Source organism: Hylobates moloch, unplaced genomic scaffold, assembly GCF_009828535.3.
Source record: "Hylobates moloch isolate HMO894 unplaced genomic scaffold, HMol_V3 SCAFFOLD_19, whole genome shotgun sequence".
In the NCBI taxonomy this organism is placed as follows: domain Eukaryota; kingdom Metazoa; phylum Chordata; class Mammalia; order Primates; family Hylobatidae; genus Hylobates; species Hylobates moloch.
Window position 1 is genome coordinate 13,943,334 of NW_026652294.1, and position 18,156 is coordinate 13,961,489.

The 18,156-nt window shown below is 50.4% G+C and overlaps 1 protein-coding gene across 2 annotated transcripts; it reads left to right on the forward strand.

Moving 5' to 3' along the window:
* The first annotated feature begins 2,425 nt into the window (after positions 1-2,425).
* On the forward strand, positions 2,426-17,655 carry DNAL4 (dynein axonemal light chain 4). 2 transcript variants are annotated; one of them, XM_032139938.2, is made up of 4 exons: positions 2,426-2,520; positions 13,327-13,536; positions 15,187-15,270; positions 16,550-17,655. In XM_032139938.2, the coding sequence occupies exons 2-4, from the start codon at positions 13,468-13,470 to the stop codon at positions 16,712-16,714; spliced, it is 318 nt and encodes a 105-aa protein (XP_031995829.1). In that variant the 5' UTR covers positions 2,426-2,520; positions 13,327-13,467; the 3' UTR covers positions 16,715-17,655. The 2 variants fall into 2 exon arrangements, with proteins under 2 accessions (XP_031995829.1, XP_058287822.1); XM_058431839.1 differs by lacking the exon at positions 2,426-2,520 and adding an exon at positions 2,555-2,726.
* Positions 17,656-18,156: the final 501 nt, after the last annotated feature.

Genomic DNA, 18,156 nt, shown 5'->3' on the forward strand with positions numbered 1-18,156 from the left:
AACGTGACCACGTTTTGAAACCCTCCAACAGCTACTGTGCCTATTCTTACCTCATCCCAGGGAGCACTCGAGTCCCTGAACCTGGCATTCAAAACCCTTCTGATTACTTCCCTACTTCCCTTAGCATCTTCACCCCCATCACCTCCCACCTACACCTACATTTGCCCTCCACCCAGACCTTACAGAGCCACCCACAGTTCCCCAGTGAAACATGCTGTCCCACCCTCAGTTAGCTCCCCGGGGTCATCCTGGACTCAGCCAACTCAAGTACCACACTCTGAGAGTTAGTTACTCCCTCCTTGGTGAGAGCCAGAATCTTGCCCACACCTCTACCATAGCATCGGTAGAATGAATTATTCTATATCTATTTGTTCACATGGCTGTCTGTTCACTGGACCGTGCCTTCCATGGGATCAAGGTCCTCATCTTACTCCTCTCTGAATCACTAGCACCTGGCGAGGGCTGAGCTCCCAGTAGATGCTGTAACTGCCCAATGGGTTCACCTTGCCCACTGCCTAGACAGAGCCGATGTATCAAGACACGGGAATTGCAATGGAGAAAGGTAATTCAAACAGAGCCAGCTGTGCGGGAGAGGGGAGTTTTATTATTACTCAAATTACTCAAACAGAGGAATGCAGCAGTGAGATTTGGGTTTGGGCAGGGTCATGTTGACTATGGTACAGAGGACAAATTAGAGAGGCACAAGACTGCAGCCAGGGAGTCCCACTAGGAGATTGCACTCATGTAGATGGGATTGTGGTGTTGTGCACATGGAGGGTGCCATGAACGTGGCCAGAAAGGCTGTATCAGGAAATAGTGAGGAGTCAAAACTGGCATGCTTGTGATTGGAAGTGGGCGACTGTAGTGGGAAGGGTGAAGGACGACTCCCTGGTTTCTGATGGAGGCAACTGGGTGGGGGGTGGCGCCATTTACTGGAATGGGGAATGGAGGAAGAGCAGATTGGAGGGAGATGATCAATTCAGTTTGGGACACACTGAGTTTGAAGGGCTTGTGGAACATTCTGGTGGACATGGCTAAGAGGCAGTTGAATATGCTACCCAAGCATTCAGAGATCGGAGGTTTTAAAGATAATTTTGTGGGTAGGGGCTTGGCAAGCAAGGAGTGCTGATTGATTAAGTCGAAGATGGAATACTGAGGGGGTTGAAGTGAGATTTTCTTGCTGTCTTCTGTTCCTGGGTGGGATCACAGAACTGTTTGAGCCAAATTACTGGTATGGGTGGTGTCAGCTGATCCATTGAGTGCAGGGTCTGCAAAATATCTCAAGCACTGATCTTAGGTTTTACAATAGTGATGCTATCCCCAGGAGCAATTTGGGAAGGTTCAGACTCTTGCAGCCAGAGGCTGCTGTGTGACCCCTAAACCATAATTTCTAATGTTGTAGCTAATTTGTTAGTCCTACAAAGGCAGACTGGTCCCAAGGCAGGAAGGGAGTCTTTTTGGGAAAGGGCTATTGTCAATTTTGTTTCAGAGTAAAACTATAAACTAAATTCCTTCCCAAGGTTCATTCGGCCTATGCCCAGGAATGAACAAAGACAGCTTAAAGGCTAGAAAGGCAAGATGGAGTGGGTTAGGTCTGATCTCTTTCACGGTCATAATTTCCTCAGCTGTAATTTTGGCAAAGACGGCTTCAATGCCAGTAAATGTGGCAGTGGGGTTTCACCCCAAGTACTCATCACAATAATAAAGGTTTAAACTACGAAGTACCCAACTGACCCTTTGATCTATCAATCAAATAATAGAATCCGCCAGTTCTTCCCCTTTCCCTTTTTCCTTCTCCGTACTTTCAGATTAATTTTCCCTCCCAAGGGGAAGAAAAGGCAGGCTCTGGGCAACTGTGTCTGAAATTAGATGGTACAAATGTCTCCTAGTGACTAGGGCTAGATGACCATACCAGGGTGTGGCACAGACGAAGGAGCCCCTGGGTTCCTTCTCCAGGGCGATTACCTCCATCCTTTACCAAGTCACTTAACCTCTCTGAACTTTAGTTCAGATGGGATGACGAATATTATCACCTAAAAGTACTGTAGTGAGAATCAAGTGAGATATTAATTGTACAGCCCTACATAAATGCTAGTCATTATTAGGCTTTCCAGATCCCAGTAAAGTGGTGGCTAAGTGTCACGACACCAACAAGTTGCATTTGTTATTTCAAATGACTAAAAGAACCTCCCAAGGCAGTACTGCTTTTCGAAGTTTGTTTCCCTAGAAAAAGAACTTCAATGTTTCCCCTGCTCCTCGGGCACGCTTAAGACAACTATAAGTGAAGTCCCGCCTCCCTGGCCTCTAAACCACGCCCCTTTCCTTGCAAACGCCTGACTTGTAAGGGCCTTTCACAATGATTGATACTTTTATCCACCAATAACAAGTGAAATTCCCGTCAACGTCCGGTGAGGGGGCAGGACTTCCTTGCTGGTTGCTAAGACACTCTTGTTTCGCTCCTTGACAACCCTGGCGGGGGTGCGCTGGCTGCGGCCCCGGCTCCGGCCCCCGCGGGAGCAGGTGAGGCCCCAGGGCGCGCGGCGGACAGCCAGGCGGGGAGGGCCGGCCCGGAGGGAGGGCGGGAGGCAACGCAGGGCGGGAGAGGCCTCGCCCGCCGCCGAGGCCCCACTTCAGTCTCCTGCCTGCTGTTCCCCTGCCCCAGATCTTCCCATCCTCAACCCCCACCCTCACCCCCGCTTCGGGACCTGCGAGCTCTGTCGTGACAGGTTTGTCATCGCTACTCTGCCAGCTGCTCTTCCCCACCCACCCAAGGCCTGTCCAGCTTCGTGGTCCTGCGTCCTCCTTTAGCCGACTTCCCCCAGCACCTTGATCCCCCGACCTTTCGCGGAGTAATCCCCTCTCCCGCGGGGTCGCCATCAACTCAGTCAGACCGCTCTTGGCTTGGAGAGTTGGCGACGTACTGGAATTCTGGGCTGGTCATTTCCCCTGTTTGGGCCTCAGTTTCCCCATCTGTAAACGAGAAGTTGAGTTGAGTGATCTCTAAGGCCTCTTCCACCCTGACGTTCTAGGATGTCGTTGTTCTTTGACCCAACTTTAGGCTTCCGAGAGGATGTGCTCCCCAATGGGTGGTATCGTGTATTGTGAAAATAACTTGGCAAACCTGATTTGGATTCCCAGTCTCAAGACCTACCCTCCCTGCCTTTTAATCTGTGCATATGTAAAATCAGTATACGACGGTGCATCTCCTTTGGGAATTCTGAGGCTAATATGAAGTACAGAGGCCAGTCCAGTATAGATTCAATATTTGTTAGTTTCCTTCCTTTGTCCCCTCACCACATTTTCCCTCTCTGGGAAATGTTATCAACCCGGTCAGCATGAACTGTCATTTCTCCGGTTGACCCTCTCTGATCTTCCTCCTGGGCTTCCATGGTTAGGATTACTTAGGGGTGGGGAGTGGGACCCATGGAGATTGAAATACACTCATGTACCATATAACAACGTTTTGGTCAAGAAAGGCCACAGATACCACGGTGGTGCCCTAAGGTTATAATGGAGCTGAAAAATTTCTATCACCTAGTTACATAGCCATCGTAATGTCAAAGCAAAATGCATGACTCACGTGTGTGGTGATGCTGGTGTAAGCAAACCTACAGTGCTGCCAGTCATATAAAATATAGCACATACAATTGTGTACAGGACGTAATACTTGGTAATAAATGACTTACTGGTTTATGTGTTTACTATCCTACACTTTTTATTATTTTACAGTGTACACTCCTCCTACTTATAAAAAAATAAAATTTAACTGTAAACAGTCTTAGATAGGTCCTTCAGGAGGTATTCAAGCAGAAGGCATTGTTATCATAGGAGATGACAGCTCCATGCGTGTTATTGCCCTGAAGACCATCCAGCGGGACAAGATGTGGTAGTGGAAGATAGTGACACTAAGGATTCTGATCCTGTGTAGGCTTAGGCTAATGTATCTGTGTCTGAGTTTTAACAAAAAAGTTAAAAATGTTAAAAAAAAAAAAAAAACCAAAAAAAAAAAAAAAGGCCAGGCGCAGTGGCTCACGCCTATAATCTCAGCACTTGGGAGGCCGACACAGGCAGATCACCTGAGGTCAGGAGTTTGAGACTAGCCTGGCCAACATGGTGAAACCCCATCTCTACTAAAAATGCAAAAAAGTAGCTGGACGTGGTAGTGGGCGCCTGTAATCCCAGCTACTTGGGAGGCTGAGGCAGGAGAATGGCTTGAACCCGGGAGGTGGAGGTTGCAGTGTGCCGAGATAGCACCATTGCACTCAAGCCTGGGCAACAAGAGTGAAACTTTGTCTCAAATAAAGTAAAAAAAAAAAAAAAAATAGAAAATTTATAAATAGAAAAAAGCTTATAGAATAAAGATATAAAGAAAGAAAATATTTTTGTATAGCTATACAATGTGTTTGTGTTTTAAGCTAAGTGTTATTACAAAAGAGTCAAAAAGTTAAAATCAAAAAATTTACAAAGTAAAAAAGTTACAGTAAGCTAAGGTTAGCTTATTTTGGAAGAAAGAAAAATATTTTCAATAAATTTGGTACAGCCTAAGTGTACGGTGTTTATAAAGTTACAGTAGTGGCCAGGCATGGTGGCTCACACCTGTAATCCCAGCACTTTGGGAGGCTGAGGCAGGCGGATCACCTGAGGTCAGGAGTTTGAGACCAGCCTGACCAACATGGAGAAACCCTATCTCTACTAAAAATACAAAATACTAAAAATACAAAATAAAAAATACAAAAATAAGCCGGGCGTGGTGGCACGTGCCTGTAATCACAGCTACTCAGGAGGCTGAGGTAGGAAAATTGCTTGAACCCAGGAGGTGGAGGTTGCAGTGAGCCGAGATAGCACCATTGCACTCCAGCCTGGGGAACAAGAGTGAGATTCATCTCAAAGAATAAAACAAAATAAAAATAAAAAATAAAATAAAGTTATAGTAGTGTCCAGTAATGTCCTGGGCCTTCACTTTCCCTCACCACTTATTCACTGATTCTCCCACAGCAACTTCCTGTCCTGCATGCTTCATTCATGGGAAGTGACCTATATAAGTGTATGATTTTTTATCTTTTATAGCATATTTTTACTGTCTTTTTTTTTTTTTTTTTTTTGGAGGTGGAGACTCGCTCTGCCGCCCAGGCTGGAGTGCAGGGGTGTGATTTCTGCTCACTGCAACCTCCGCCTCCCAGGTTCAAGAGATTCTCCTGCTTCAGCCTCCTGAGTAGCTGGGATTACAGGCGCACGCCACAACACCGACTAATTTTTGTATTTTTAGTAGAGACAGGGTTTCGCCATGTTGGCCAGGCTGGTCTCGAACTTCTGACCTCAAGTGATCCACCTACCTCAGCCTCCCAAAGTGCTGGAATTATAAGCGCGAGCCACCGCGCCCAGCCAACTGTACCTTTTCTATGTTTAGATAAACAGCATTGCATTACAGTTGCCTACAGTATTTAGTACAGTAACATGCTACACAAGTTTGTAGCCTAGGAGAAATGGGCCATACCGTATAGCTAAGGTCTGTAGTAGGCTACATCATCTGGGTTTGTGTAAGTACACTCTATGACATTCACACAACAAAATCACCTAACAATTCTCAGAACATGCCCCTGTCATTAAGCAACGCATGACTGTGTCGATGCGATAGTTGGACTTGATGGCTTTCCTTCTGCCCCGATAGCTCATGACTTGGTGATTTCTTTTTCCTGACTAGATACCTCCATTTGCGTATCTTGCCAGCAACTTAAACTTGGCAGCTCTGAAATGAAACTGACCTGCTTCTCTACCCAGCTGTGCCACCTGGTTTCCCCTCTCTCCATCAGTGGCATCACCATCCTCCTGGGCATCATTCCTCACTCCACCATGCCCATTCCACTTGGGCATTTGTCAGGTTGTCTTGATTCTGCCTCCATGCAGAGGTCACATCATCTCCATTCCTGAAGCCACCACTCTCCTTCAAGTCTTTCATGCCTGTGACATTAATACCCCTGGACCATTACTGCAGCTTCCTAGCGACTGCTCCTACCTCCAGTCTCTGCCTCTGTCAACCCAGCCCACCCATGTCACCAGCCACCCAGAGACCTCCAAAGGGCTTCCCATTCACTATGAAGAAGATCCACACATCTTGCCAGGCATGGTGGCTCACACTTGTAATCCTAACACTTTGAGAGGCTGAAGTGGGAGGATCACTTGAGTCCAGGAGTTCAAGACCAGCCTGGGCAACATAGAGACCCCATGCCTACAAAAATATGTAAGCATGGGTTTCAGGACCCATCTACACGTCCACTGCCCAACCCCAGCCTTTTTTCCCAGATTTATTTCTCCCTTCTTTGCCAAATTCTATCTTCTAGCCAAATCGGACTGTTAGACTTTCCCAGAAGATGCTTTGTACTTTCTGCCTTGGCACTGATGTGTTCATCCGCCTGGAAGGTCTTCCTCACCTCGTCCACCTGTTACAATTCTTCCTCACCTTTCCAGTCCTGACTCAAGTGCTGCCCCTGCCAGCAAGCTGCTTTTGCTGTTTTATCTCACCCTCCTCACGACCGCAAGTATGCCCATCTTGTGGCACTACTTTCTGCCAGGAACCATAGTTAGTTCCTTGTGTATGCCTGTTGGTCTCCATATTAGATTGTAAGCTCCTTAAAGACAGGGACTGTCTGTTGTTTATAGTCGAGTAGTTGAAAAAGCATAATCAGGCCAGGCATGGTGACTCACGCTTATAATCCCAGCACTTTGGGAGGCTGAGGTGGGCGAATTGCTTGAGCTCAGTAGTTTGAGACCAGCCTGGGCAACATGGCAAAACCCCATCTCTCCCAAAAATACAAAAATTAGCTGAGTATGGTGGCACAAGCCTGTAATGTGCCACCACTGAGTGTGGTAGCATGAGCTACTCAGGAGGATCATCTGAGCCTGGGAAGTTGAGGCTGCGGTAAGCTGTGATCATGCCACTGCACTCCAGCCTGGGCAACAGAGTGAGAACCTATCTCAAAAAGAAAAGAAAAAGCATAATCTTTGAAGTTATATATACCTGCGATCAAATCCTAGCCCCTTTGTTTATTAACTGGGTGGAAACTCTCTTTTTTTCAGTCTGTGTGGATATACCAGTAACGTAGGGCTAATAGTGCCTGTCTGACAGAGTGACTGGGGGAGGGACATCCTGTATGTAGATCGCCCATTCTGGTGCCTGGCTTAGGATCAGTGTTCAATAGTCCTGAATGGATGTGATAGGTCCTCTCCCCTCCCAGGGGGCAAATGAAATATAAGTTAATTACAATTTGGATAATTTCTGGGCTTCTGCTGTGTAGAGGCTCAGGGAGGTAAGCCCTTGTCTGAAACAGAACCAAGATGTGAATTCAGATCTGACGGTGGAGTCTGTACTCAGAACCACCAGACACTGGCCTTTGTGCTCTGGGGCATCTAGAGCCAAATCAAGTTCCTCAGCTCCAGGGAATCTGGACTCACAGGCACAGTTAAGTCGTGATCGGTTGTGAGATGTCACCGGTAATTAGCAATTGTGAATGAGTTTCTAAAAAATAAATCCATGCTAAGTCCAATTTATTTCTGTGATAATGTCACTCTTACTCCCTTAGATTCAAATCTGTTCTCTTGAGTGGGAGAGAGGGGGGCGGGAGCCTGCCCTGCTGTGTGTGGCGAGCAGCTGTTCTCTGGGAGCTAATAGCTGTGATGATTGTGACTTTCCTTATACTTTGTATCTTGACAAAAGTGTCTGGGATTTCATCCAAGTCTGGTTAAGTCCTTGAGGGTGCATGTGTGAGTCAATGTCACTTATCATGTGGTGTTGGACATGAGGAAATGTTGAGAATTGCAGATCCAGACAACAGGCCTCTCTCCTCTCCCTCCCTCCTCTCCTTCTCTCCACTCCTCCCTGAGTCCCAGGCACATTAAGTTTTCATTGGACCACAGCAAAATGAGAAAAAATAAGGACCATGTAAAAACAACAACTTCGTTTTGTGTTCCACTTTTCTTGAGGAGGGCTGATCTTTATTCTGCCAAATTTTCCTCTTTTGTAGTAGATGATGTGTCTTCTAAGGCCCTTTCGCAGCAGAATTTTAAAATGGTAGCCCTGCATCTGCCCCCACTTTAAACTGGTCTGGGAGCCTGGCTTCTGCATCATTTCCTGACCTCACTACGAGCGTCTTGGACGAATGCCCAAGTCCTTAGGATCTTTTTCCTCCCCTGCCAGCTTTGTTCTTCATTTGTTTGCTAGAAGGCCAAGGAAGACTGGAGTGCCCGCCTGTGTCCCTGATGTGGCGGGAAGAAAGAGGCAGGCCTGGACAGAGGCTGGATGGGTGGATGCTAAGTATGGAAGTCATCTGTGTTACTGGCTTGTCTCCTACTTGCTTGTGCCAAAGGAGAAAGCACAGAGGGTAGAGTCAGAAGAATGGATTGAGGTTCCGATCCTGGCTCTGCCATTGCTGGCTGTGCACCCTCAGGCCACCCATAAAACCTCTCTGAGCTCCAGTGACTTGTCTGAGAATAGGGAGCCGGAGCCTTCCCTCACAGGTGTTACGAGGATGAAATGAGATGGTGGATGTGAAGGCACACCATAGCCACACCACTACCACCTCAGCCCCAAGAGGTTTCACAGAATTTCCTTGTGACTCTTTCCTCCTTCATTACTACCACAGTGGTTTGCAGGTAGTGGAAACTTGGGAGATAGTGGTTTGTTTGGCTGCACGTTTAGATGTGTAGCAGGCTGGTCTATGAAGAACGATATCGCAGTTTCCTTCCTACTGCACCAGTAACAGGAACTGAGTCCTTAGCCCCAATTTCCAGATGAGAAAACTGAGGCTTCCGGGTGCGGTGGCCCACACCTGTAATCCTAGCACTTTGGGAGGCTGAGGCAGGAGTTCGAGACCAGCCTGGCCTGGTCAGGAGTTCAAGACCAGCCTGGCCAACATAGTGAAACCCCATCTGTACTAAAAATACAAAAATTAGCCAGGCGTGATGGTGCGTACCTGTAATCCCAGCTACGTGGGAGGCCGAGTCAGAAGAATTGCTTGAACCCGGGAGGCGGAGGTTGCAGTGAGCCGAGATCTCATCACTGCACTCCAGCCTGTGCAACAAGAGCAAAACACTGTCTCAAAAAAAAAAAAAGAAAAGAAAAGAAAGAAAAGAAAAGAAAACTGAGGCTCAGGGAGGTAAGCCCTTGTCTGAAACAGAACCAAGATGTGGATTCAGATCTGACGGTGGAGTCTGTACTCAGAACCACCATGACATGCTCCAGGTGTGTCCTGCAATCTCTCAGGTGCATGGTGGGTGGTACAGGGAGGCGAGCCGTGATCTAAGGGCCGAGGATGTTCCAGACATTGAGTGGCTGCCCCCTCCCAGGGGGCTGGCAGATATTTTGGGCCTTATTTCCCAGAAGGCGTTCATTTTTCCCAATCCCTCCCACACACCCTAACCCTCTTCAGGATTCTTCCCAGACGCTTCAGACACAGAATAATGAATGGTGACTGAGGTCAGTGCCACAAAAGAACAAGGGATAGCAGGACCAGGAACACTGGCCTTGACCAGGCAATGAGATAAAAGGCCCTTGTCTGTGCCCCCTGTTGCCTAGGAAGAGCCTCACTTCAGACGGGGGCGAGGATATGTAAAGCCCACAGATAGCCCTTGAGTGAGGAGGAGAGCAGGGGCAGTGGGAGAGGGAATAAGGCTGCCCCTGGCTTTGCACCACTGTGGGCCAGATGGGCTGGGGTCGAGCTTCTGTACCCAGGAGATTCAAGTACCCTGGCGGTGGGCACAATTTTTTTTTTTTTTTTTTTTTTTGAGACTGAGTCTCACTTCTTTGCCCAGGCTGGACTGCAATGGTGTGATCTTGGCTCACCACAACCTCTGCCTTCCGGGTTCAAGCTATTCTCCTGCCTCAGCCTCCCCAGGAGCTGGGATTACAGGCATATACCACCACACTTGGCTAATTTTTGTATTTTTAGTAGAGACAGGGTTTCACTCTGTTGGCCAGGCTGGCCTCGAACTTCTGACCTCAAGTGATCCATCCGCCTCGGCCTCCCAAAGTTCTGGGATTACAGGCGTGAGCCACTACACCCAGCCACAATTATATTATTAAAAGGCTCTTTTAGACCTGACACGACTCTTTCTGCCCCGAAGCGTTCAGGCACATGCTTCTCTGCATGGAAGATTGATAAGGTTATTAGAACCTCTAGTTCTGCTATTTTTGGTAGCATTCTTTGAGGAAGTTTTAGGACTGTGGCTGAATGACTCTAGCTGTACTATAATCATACAGCGTAATAAAAAATTCTCCTGCCTTTCTGTATTTGGAAACACATCATCTATAACGATTCCTTTTTATTCTGTCTCATCCCTTTTAGGTCCCTAGAAGTATGTGTAGTGGTTAGAAAAAGCTCTTTGTAGTCATGGCCCTTAGTAAACTTGGCTGAATCATGGTGACCAAGTCCTGGCTAATTAATGCTGGTAGCGGAGAGCAGTGTGATAATAGCACAGAGAGCTGTAATGTTTCAAATCGCTCACATACACGTACCTGGGGCTTGCAACAGCTTCCTGAGAACGCAGAGATAGGATTTAGTATCCCGTTTCATAGAGAAGGAAACCAAGGCTTAGGTGAAATTACTTGCCGAAGGCTGCAAAGAAAGGAAGTGAGGAGAATGCTCGTCTTTGACAGAGCTGGTGTCCGTGCCTGCGCGCTCTGGCTTGCAGCCCACACAGTTCTTTGCTCTGCAGGATGCTGCACAGGTCACTCTCCCACTGGCTTTTCCCCGTTGTTCCTGAGAAATGGGCCTTGGTAATACCTCAAAAGTCATGGGACATCTCAGCAGGATTCTGCATGTTAGGGCAGCTGTCACAGACCCTGACCTCCTGGAGGGCGGCACGTCCACATTTGGCTCCTAGTTCCCTCCTGGCTCCTACATGCCAGCACTTTTTAGCCTTCAGGATGAATTGAATCAAATGGAAACGTCTCAGTAGAAGATGCCTAAGAAGCTGCTTCCACATTTTCCATTGTTCCCCCTTGAAATTCTCAGAGGTAAACAAACTGTGTGCCCTTTTCCTTCTATCATCAGTGTAGCCGCCACCTCTGTCACACCTGGACAAAGGCAGAGGAGGAAGCAGTAAGGCTAGGAGGACAGCCTGGAATTGGAAATACGCCTTCACATTCATGAGCAAAGACAAAATGATTCCCTGAATTTTGTGAAATAAGAAACCTGACCAGAAAGTACAATGAAATTGTGCTTGGTAATTCGCCAGCTTGTAGAGAGACAAACAAAAACTGCTAACATCTGAGTGCTACAAATGCCCAGAATTGATGAGATAAGTGGAGCCATCTGTCCACTGGGAAATCAGAAAATACCAATGTCATGGAATGGGGGGGTCTGTGCCAGGCTTCCAGCCTCATGCGAGGGAGCCGACCAAATGGAGTGGCACCGAGTCATTGGAGGATCAAATGGGGATCAAATCGAGGGCACAGCCCAGAAAGAGTGCCCAGAAAGCTCAAGGCTGGGCCAAACCAGGGTCAAGTTAACATTAGAAAAAGAGCCAGCAGGCTGGGCGCAGTGGCTCACGCCTGTAATCCCAGCACTTTCGGAGGCCGAGGCAGGCAGATCACGAGGTCAGGAGATGGAGACCATCCTGGCTAACACGGTGAAACCCCGTCTCTACTAAAAATACAAAAAAAAATCAGTCGGGCGTGGTGGCGGGTGCCTGTAGTCCCAGCTACTCGGGAGGCTGAGGCAGGAGAATGGCATGAACCTGGGAGGCAGAGCTTGCAGTGAGCTGAGATCATGCCACTGCACTCCAGCCTGGGCGACAGAGTGAGACTCCTTCTCAAAAAAAAAAAAAAATAAGTAAAAGAGACAGCAAAGGGGAAGAGCAAATATTTGATTCGTCTCCCTTCTAGGATGATAGGAGCTGTCTCAGTGGGCAGTTGATGTATGCTTGTGAGTGCCTCCTGTGTGCCCATGAGGAGGCATATGAATAAGGGGTTAGGAGTGCCCACACCGAGAGCCGGGCCTGATTCACACCCCAACTCTGTCGCTAACGAGCTGAGTGACCTCAGGCCAGTGACTGACCAGCTTCGTGCCTCTGTCCCTATAGAACCTAACTCCTGAGGTTGTTGTGATGACAAGGTGTATAAATGCATGTGAAACACCGACAGGCAGGAAACCGACAGCCGTCACGTGTCATTACCTGCCTGTTACTGTGCTCAGCACCTTTGGGTTCCATGACTGTGCAGTGAAAGTAAATTTATTTGGAAGTGTGAGAAATGCTGGAATAACATTATTTTGCTGTATTTGTCTAATATAAATCATTAAAAAGGGCTTAACAACCTGATGATTTGTATTCGCTTATGTCAGTACTTCTGAGATAAAAACAAACAACAACAAAAAAACCTTTGAGTTATGAGATAAATTGGGTTGAAGATGAAAGAGAAATGCCTGGATTGCCAGCAGTGTTCCCAGTCATCTCGGGTCCAGGCCCATCTCTTTAGGAAAAGCCCGTCGGTTAGGGAACAGCCGTGTACTGAGTGCCTGCCCTGTGCTTGGCACTGTCTTAGCTTTACAGGCATTGTTTCATTCAATTCTCATAATGGCTCCACGAGATGGATGTGACTGTCCCCGCGTTACTGGTGAGGATTTGGGGTCCAGAGTCATACTGCTGGTGAGTGATTGAACCAGCAGCAGCGCCCAAGCCTCCCATCTGCTGGGCCAGCAGGACAGGACCCAGTGGTCCAAGAAGGAGTAGGAAAGAACAACCAGGGAACCTGGTGTGCCAGGGAGGGCACAGAGCAGCACCGTGCCCATTCCCCTGAAGATCAGGGCCTGCAGAGGGTCCCCCTCACTTACCAACAGTCTGGACTGTCAGTGGTGACCTGAATATTGCCCTTCCTAAGCACAGCTTCTGGGAAGGAAGGCCCGTGTATGCAGTGGGAGGGAAGGCCCGTGTATGCAGTGGGAGGGAAGGCCTGTGTATGTAGTGGGAGGAAAGGCCCATGTATGTAGTGGGTACGTGGAGAAACTGCATTTGCTCACTGCCAGCTCAAGGTACGCGGGGAAACTGCATTTGCTCACTGCCAGCTCAAGGCCCCATCCCGCAGGCCTGGCCCACAGTCAGTATTTGTCTTGATAACGACAGTGTGGGCTTGCAGCATCGTACCAGTGTGTTCTTAACCAGGTCCCAGCATCTCGTGTTGACTCATCCTCCCGTCTGCAGACTTGCTGGCCATTTGGAAAAGGGTGCGGAGGAGTTAAGATGGGGAGGTGTCAGATTGTTACTGAGACATTTCTAATTTGTGATGTATGGTTTTGAAGCCAACTCTTTTCTTCTGGTTTTTCCTGTTTTCTACAGCACCCCCCGGGGAAAGACATTTTCTGCTCCCACCAAGTTGGCAGGGCCTGCTTCCTGACTCTCCTGGGTGTGTCTTAATTGCCAGTCCCAGCACCTCCTGAGAGCCCCACTCTCTCCTCCAGTGGTCACAGTGGAAGGATCATGGGAGAAACAGAAGGGAAGAAAGATGAGGCTGATTATAAGCGACTGCAGACCTTCCCTCTGGTCAGGGTAAGCCCCAGGGGAGGGAGGCAGGACTGCCAGCAGGGCCCACGCAGCCTGGAGAGAGGTGGGTGGAGCTTGTCCCTTGCAGGATGGCAGTGGAAGGAAGTTAAGAAGGGCTCTGCCGGCTGAGACCTAGACATCTTGGAGTTGACAGTGATTCATTGTTTCATTCATTCATTCATTCACCAAGTATTGGGCCACCTACTCTATGCCGGGCACTGTTCTAGGCACTGTGGGGATGGTGAACGAGACAGGCGAAGGCCTGGCCCACATGAAAGACATGTTTAAAGAACATGATTGTAGGCAGTAAGTACTATAATGAAAAATGAAGCAGGTGGAAGGGGCTGGAGAGCAGAGGTTAGCTTCTGGAGAAGTTTCGCAGATCAGAGACCTGAAGACAGAGAGCAAACCTCACAAAGACCTGGGGAAGAACATGCTAAGCCAGGGAAACAGGCACAGGAAGCCTGGGATGGGAATGAACTTGGCATTTTGGAGGCACAGAGAGAAGGCCAGCATGTCTGGAATGGAGTGCTGAGAGGGGTGGCAAGATGTAACAGCACCAGTGGGGCCAGACCCCACAGGCTTGGCCAGCCACAGTGAAGAATGTGGTGAGAACTGTGGGTTCTGTCCTGCATCGAAGGGGGAACGCTGAAGGGTTTTAAGCAGGGCAGTGATGAGATCTGTTTGGTTTTCAAAAGCTTGCTCCAGCTGTTGTGAGCAGAATGGATTTGGGGATACCAGAGCAGAAGTGGGGAGACCAGCGAGGAGGCCACTGCGGATGCCCAGAGCGATGAGGGTGGCTGGGTGTGGCTCACGGAGTGGAGTGTGAGGTGCGGTTGGGTTTAGGGTGTTCGTGAGTGCAGAGGCCAAAGGACCTGCTGCCAAATTGGAGACTGGGTATGGGAGCAAGAGAGTCCGGGGTGGCTGCTAGAGTCTGTCTTTTCCTGAGTATTGGGAGAACAAATGGTATCAATTACCAGGAAAAGGAGATGGAAGAAGATGGGTTTGTGGGAATCAAGTTATTTTTAGACATCTAAATGAGGTTTTCAAGTGGCCAGTTGGACAGAGTAGTCAGGAGCCCAAAGAAGAGGTTAGAGCTGGGGGTGGAAGTGTGGGAGCCCTCCCACAGAGAGGACACAGAGAGGCGCAGAACCCACAAGACCCCAGAGATGGAGTCACTGGAGACGGGAGAGTGGAGGTGGGGCCCAGGGCCCTCCAGGAGCTGGGAGGAGGAAGGAAATCCAGCAGATTGATGGAGAAGAAGCAGAGGGAAAGGCCGGAGGAAAACCAGGGGCCCCAGAGAGCGCCCAGCGGCCTCTTCGGGCCTCCGGGGTGAGATTCCGTCGGAACACACTTCCATAGCCAGCATTCCCTCCGCCCTCGGCCGGCCTTCTTCTTATGTCTGTTGGCTGGAACCTGGTGCCGGCTTCGCACCCTTGCAGAGAGCCTGGGCTTGACAGCCCACGAGGCTCAGCTCTATGCCACGCCTTTGCCCCAGCTGCAGGCCCTCAGTCAGGAGATGGGTCACCTGCCCAGGGCTGGGCCAGGGAGGCTACCTGCTGTCCATGCCTTAAGCTTGGGACAGAGAGGCCAGCCAGGAAGGCCAGGTCACGGGCTAAGCCTGTCTCTTGTTTGTCACCCCTGCCCTGTCTCTAGCACTCGGACATGCCAGAGGAGATGCGCGTGGAGACCATGGAGCTATGTGTCACAGCCTGTGAGAAATTCTCCAACAACAACGAGGTATTGCCAGCAGTGCAGGCGGCCCCTCGTGCCTTTGGTGGCCCCTGTGGGTGGATAGAGTGGCCCCTGTCCCCTGCAGTCAGCTCCAGAGAGTACTGCTAGGATGAGGCCAGAGCCTTGCTTGGAAGCGTTCAGTCTGGGGAAAGTCAGTGAGTGAGAGGCTGGTGCTGACTCCAGGCACTGATGGTCACACCCAGCCCTGAAGGAGCAAAGCCACAGGGGTCTCCGTGACGCCCTTGCCCATGTTCCCTGCCTCAGTTGGGCTGCTGAATAGGGCGCCTTTCCCCGTGGTTCCATCCCAGTGGTGAACACAGGCATGCCCAGGCATCCATTCATGTATTCATTCATCCATTCAAAAAGGTGTTGAACAGGCGCTGTTTTAGGTGCTGGGGATACGGCCAGCAGGCATCAACGCAGGAAGGCCATTCATCAATCTGGTGGGGAGAGTGAGAAGTCAGTGTTGCGGCAGCCAGTGGGGAGGCAAGACACCGGCCAGTGGGAGCCCAGGCTTTGGGTCGGCCAGGCCCAGGTTCAGATCCTGGCTTCAGCCCTTCCCAGCTGTACCCTTGAATGAGCCATTTCTCAACTCTGAGTGCAGTTTCCTAGTCCTTAAATGGAGGGTGGTGATGGTGCCTCCTCACTGGGCCAGTTGTGAGGATGTATTTACTGAGACGATGGGGACAGAGTGCCCAGCATGGCGCCTGGCACCTGCGCCTGGACTCGCCCTGCCGAGTGGGGGTCCCTGCCCCCTAGACCTCCTCACACTGGGGGCGCGTCTTGAAAGAGCAGGCACAGGAAGAAGTCGACTGTGGCCATGACTAGGGGAGTAGTCGGCGCCTCCCCAGAGCCCGCTGAACACATCAGGTACCTCACAGTCTGCGGGGTGCCAGGTCTCTCCGTCCAGTTGGTCCTGAGACTGCGTGGTGCCCCGCTTGTCCAGGTTACATCTGAGGGAGGTGGCACTGGCCCAGGAAGCCCGCACTAAGTGCAGAGCCAGGGCGCAGCCCCAGGCTATCTCCAGACCTGATGCTTGCCTTCCTGCCTCAGTCAGTTTCTTCTTGACTGCTGAGTAATGTCTAGTTTTCTGTGCCTGTGTAATAGACCTGGCAGGAGGTGGCCTGCGTGGAAACCCTTTTTGAAGCAGGAGGACAACAGAAATAGGACAGCAGGCCTTTCTCTTGCCAAGACCTCGGTGCCAGCCTTCTCCTTCCTGGAGAAGGACCTGACTCCTGCCCCCACCTGCCCTGCGCCCCCCTGATGAGCGCCCTCTTCCTTCCAGAGCGCCGCCAAGATGATCAAAGAGACAATGGACAAGAAGTTCGGCTCCTCCTGGCACGTGGTGATCGGCGAGGGCTTTGGGTTTGAGATCACCCACGAGGTGAAGAACCTCCTCTACCTGTACTTCGGGGGTACCCTGGCTGTGTGCGTCTGGAAGTGCTCCTGACACTCTGTCCCCTGCCCCGTCCCCTGCAGGGCCTTTTCCTGCCACTCATCTTGGGTGGGGAGCAGCCCTAGGCGGGTCCTGGTTTTTCCAAGGAGAGTTGGGGTCTTTTCTTTTTGTCCTTGTGTACCAGTTTCCTGAGCCTCCCCCAGTGTGTGAACTTGGCATCTCCATCCCCAGGCTCTCAGCCGTCTCCCTCGGGGTCTCAGGGTGTGGACGGGGCAGCAGGCATGGGTCTGTGTGGGAAACGTGGGGTGGGGCGGTGTGACAGGGTAGAGGAGGTGGGAGATGAGATTTTCCGCACAGGAACGCGCCAGTCCCCATTTCTCGAGGGCTGCTTTCCCCTTGCATCCTGGGAGCCCCTGGCCCTGCCATCCCCAGTACTGCCGGGAAGTGTCGGCCGTCCTTATCATTAATGGCCACATGAAAATGGCCCCAAGAAGGAGACGATTCTTTCAAGGGACACAGGCAGCTTCTCTCCTTGTCCTCTGGGGAGGTGCTGACCTACCGCAGAAACCCCTTCCCCAAACTTGACCCCGGGCTGAACAGACCACTGCATCTCACTGGGCCAGCAGCCCCCCAGCCCCCAGCCTTGGTAGGGACCAAGCAGCCTTTCCCGTCCCCTCCTCGACCCCTGCAGTTGAGAGCCAGGGGCTGGTGTGTGGGAGCTGCTACCTGGCAGTTTCTCGAGGGGTCACCGAGCCTCTGGTGGGACACCTGGGCAGGAGTGCTCTCACCACCAGGCTGCTTCCGCAGGGCACCCTGGCCTGCCCGCGACTTTGCATCAGGGACCGCATGCTGATTTGTACTGCTCTCTGCTGGGTTTTCTATGTTCTTTTTGAGTGTGGGAGAAGGGTTTTAGTAGAAGGGTGAATCGTATTTTACACAGCGGTCTTATTTATATAAATGTCTTGGTTTTTACAATTAAAATTACCAAAAGCTGACCTCATTCTACAGTCTCTTGATGTTAGGGGAAGGTGTGATCAGTATCCTCAGGCTCAGGCACCTAGAGATGTTTCTGGTTAACCTGTGAGGCTGCTGGAAGCCCCTGGCCCAGGCATAGCCCCACTGGACATGGCCTGGCCCCTCTCACCATTAGGTCACTGAGGTTGGGGGCCAAATGCAGCTGGATGGGGCCACACGGACACAGATACGCTTGGCAGCTGGACTGAGCTACAGTAAAGACGTTTTCAGGCCCACAGAATTTCTGTCAGTTCAACAGATGCTTATTCAACAGCCACTGAGGGTCAGGCCCCAGGAGCTGAGGATACAAAGACAGAAGCCACAGGTCTGGCCTCAGTGAGCTCTCGGTCCACTGCAGAGGGCAGGCCCCATCATTTCACTCATGCGAAAAATAACATCGTAAGATAGGGCGGGGCATTCTGGGAGGAGGAAGGAGGGACTCCAAGCCCAGCCTGGGGAGTACAGGGGTCTCCAGTGGGGTA

Coding starts and splice junctions, on each gene's coding strand:
- DNAL4 (XM_032139938.2), top strand. CDS start 13,468: ATGGGAGAAACAGAAGGGAAGAAAGATGAGGCTGATTATAAGCGACTG. Junction 13,537..15,186: donor AGACCTTCCCTCTGGTCAGG/GTAAGCCCCAGG, acceptor CCCTGTCTCTAG/CACTCGGACATGCCAGAGGA. Junction 15,271..16,549: donor AATTCTCCAACAACAACGAG/GTATTGCCAGCA, acceptor TCTTCCTTCCAG/AGCGCCGCCAAGATGATCAA.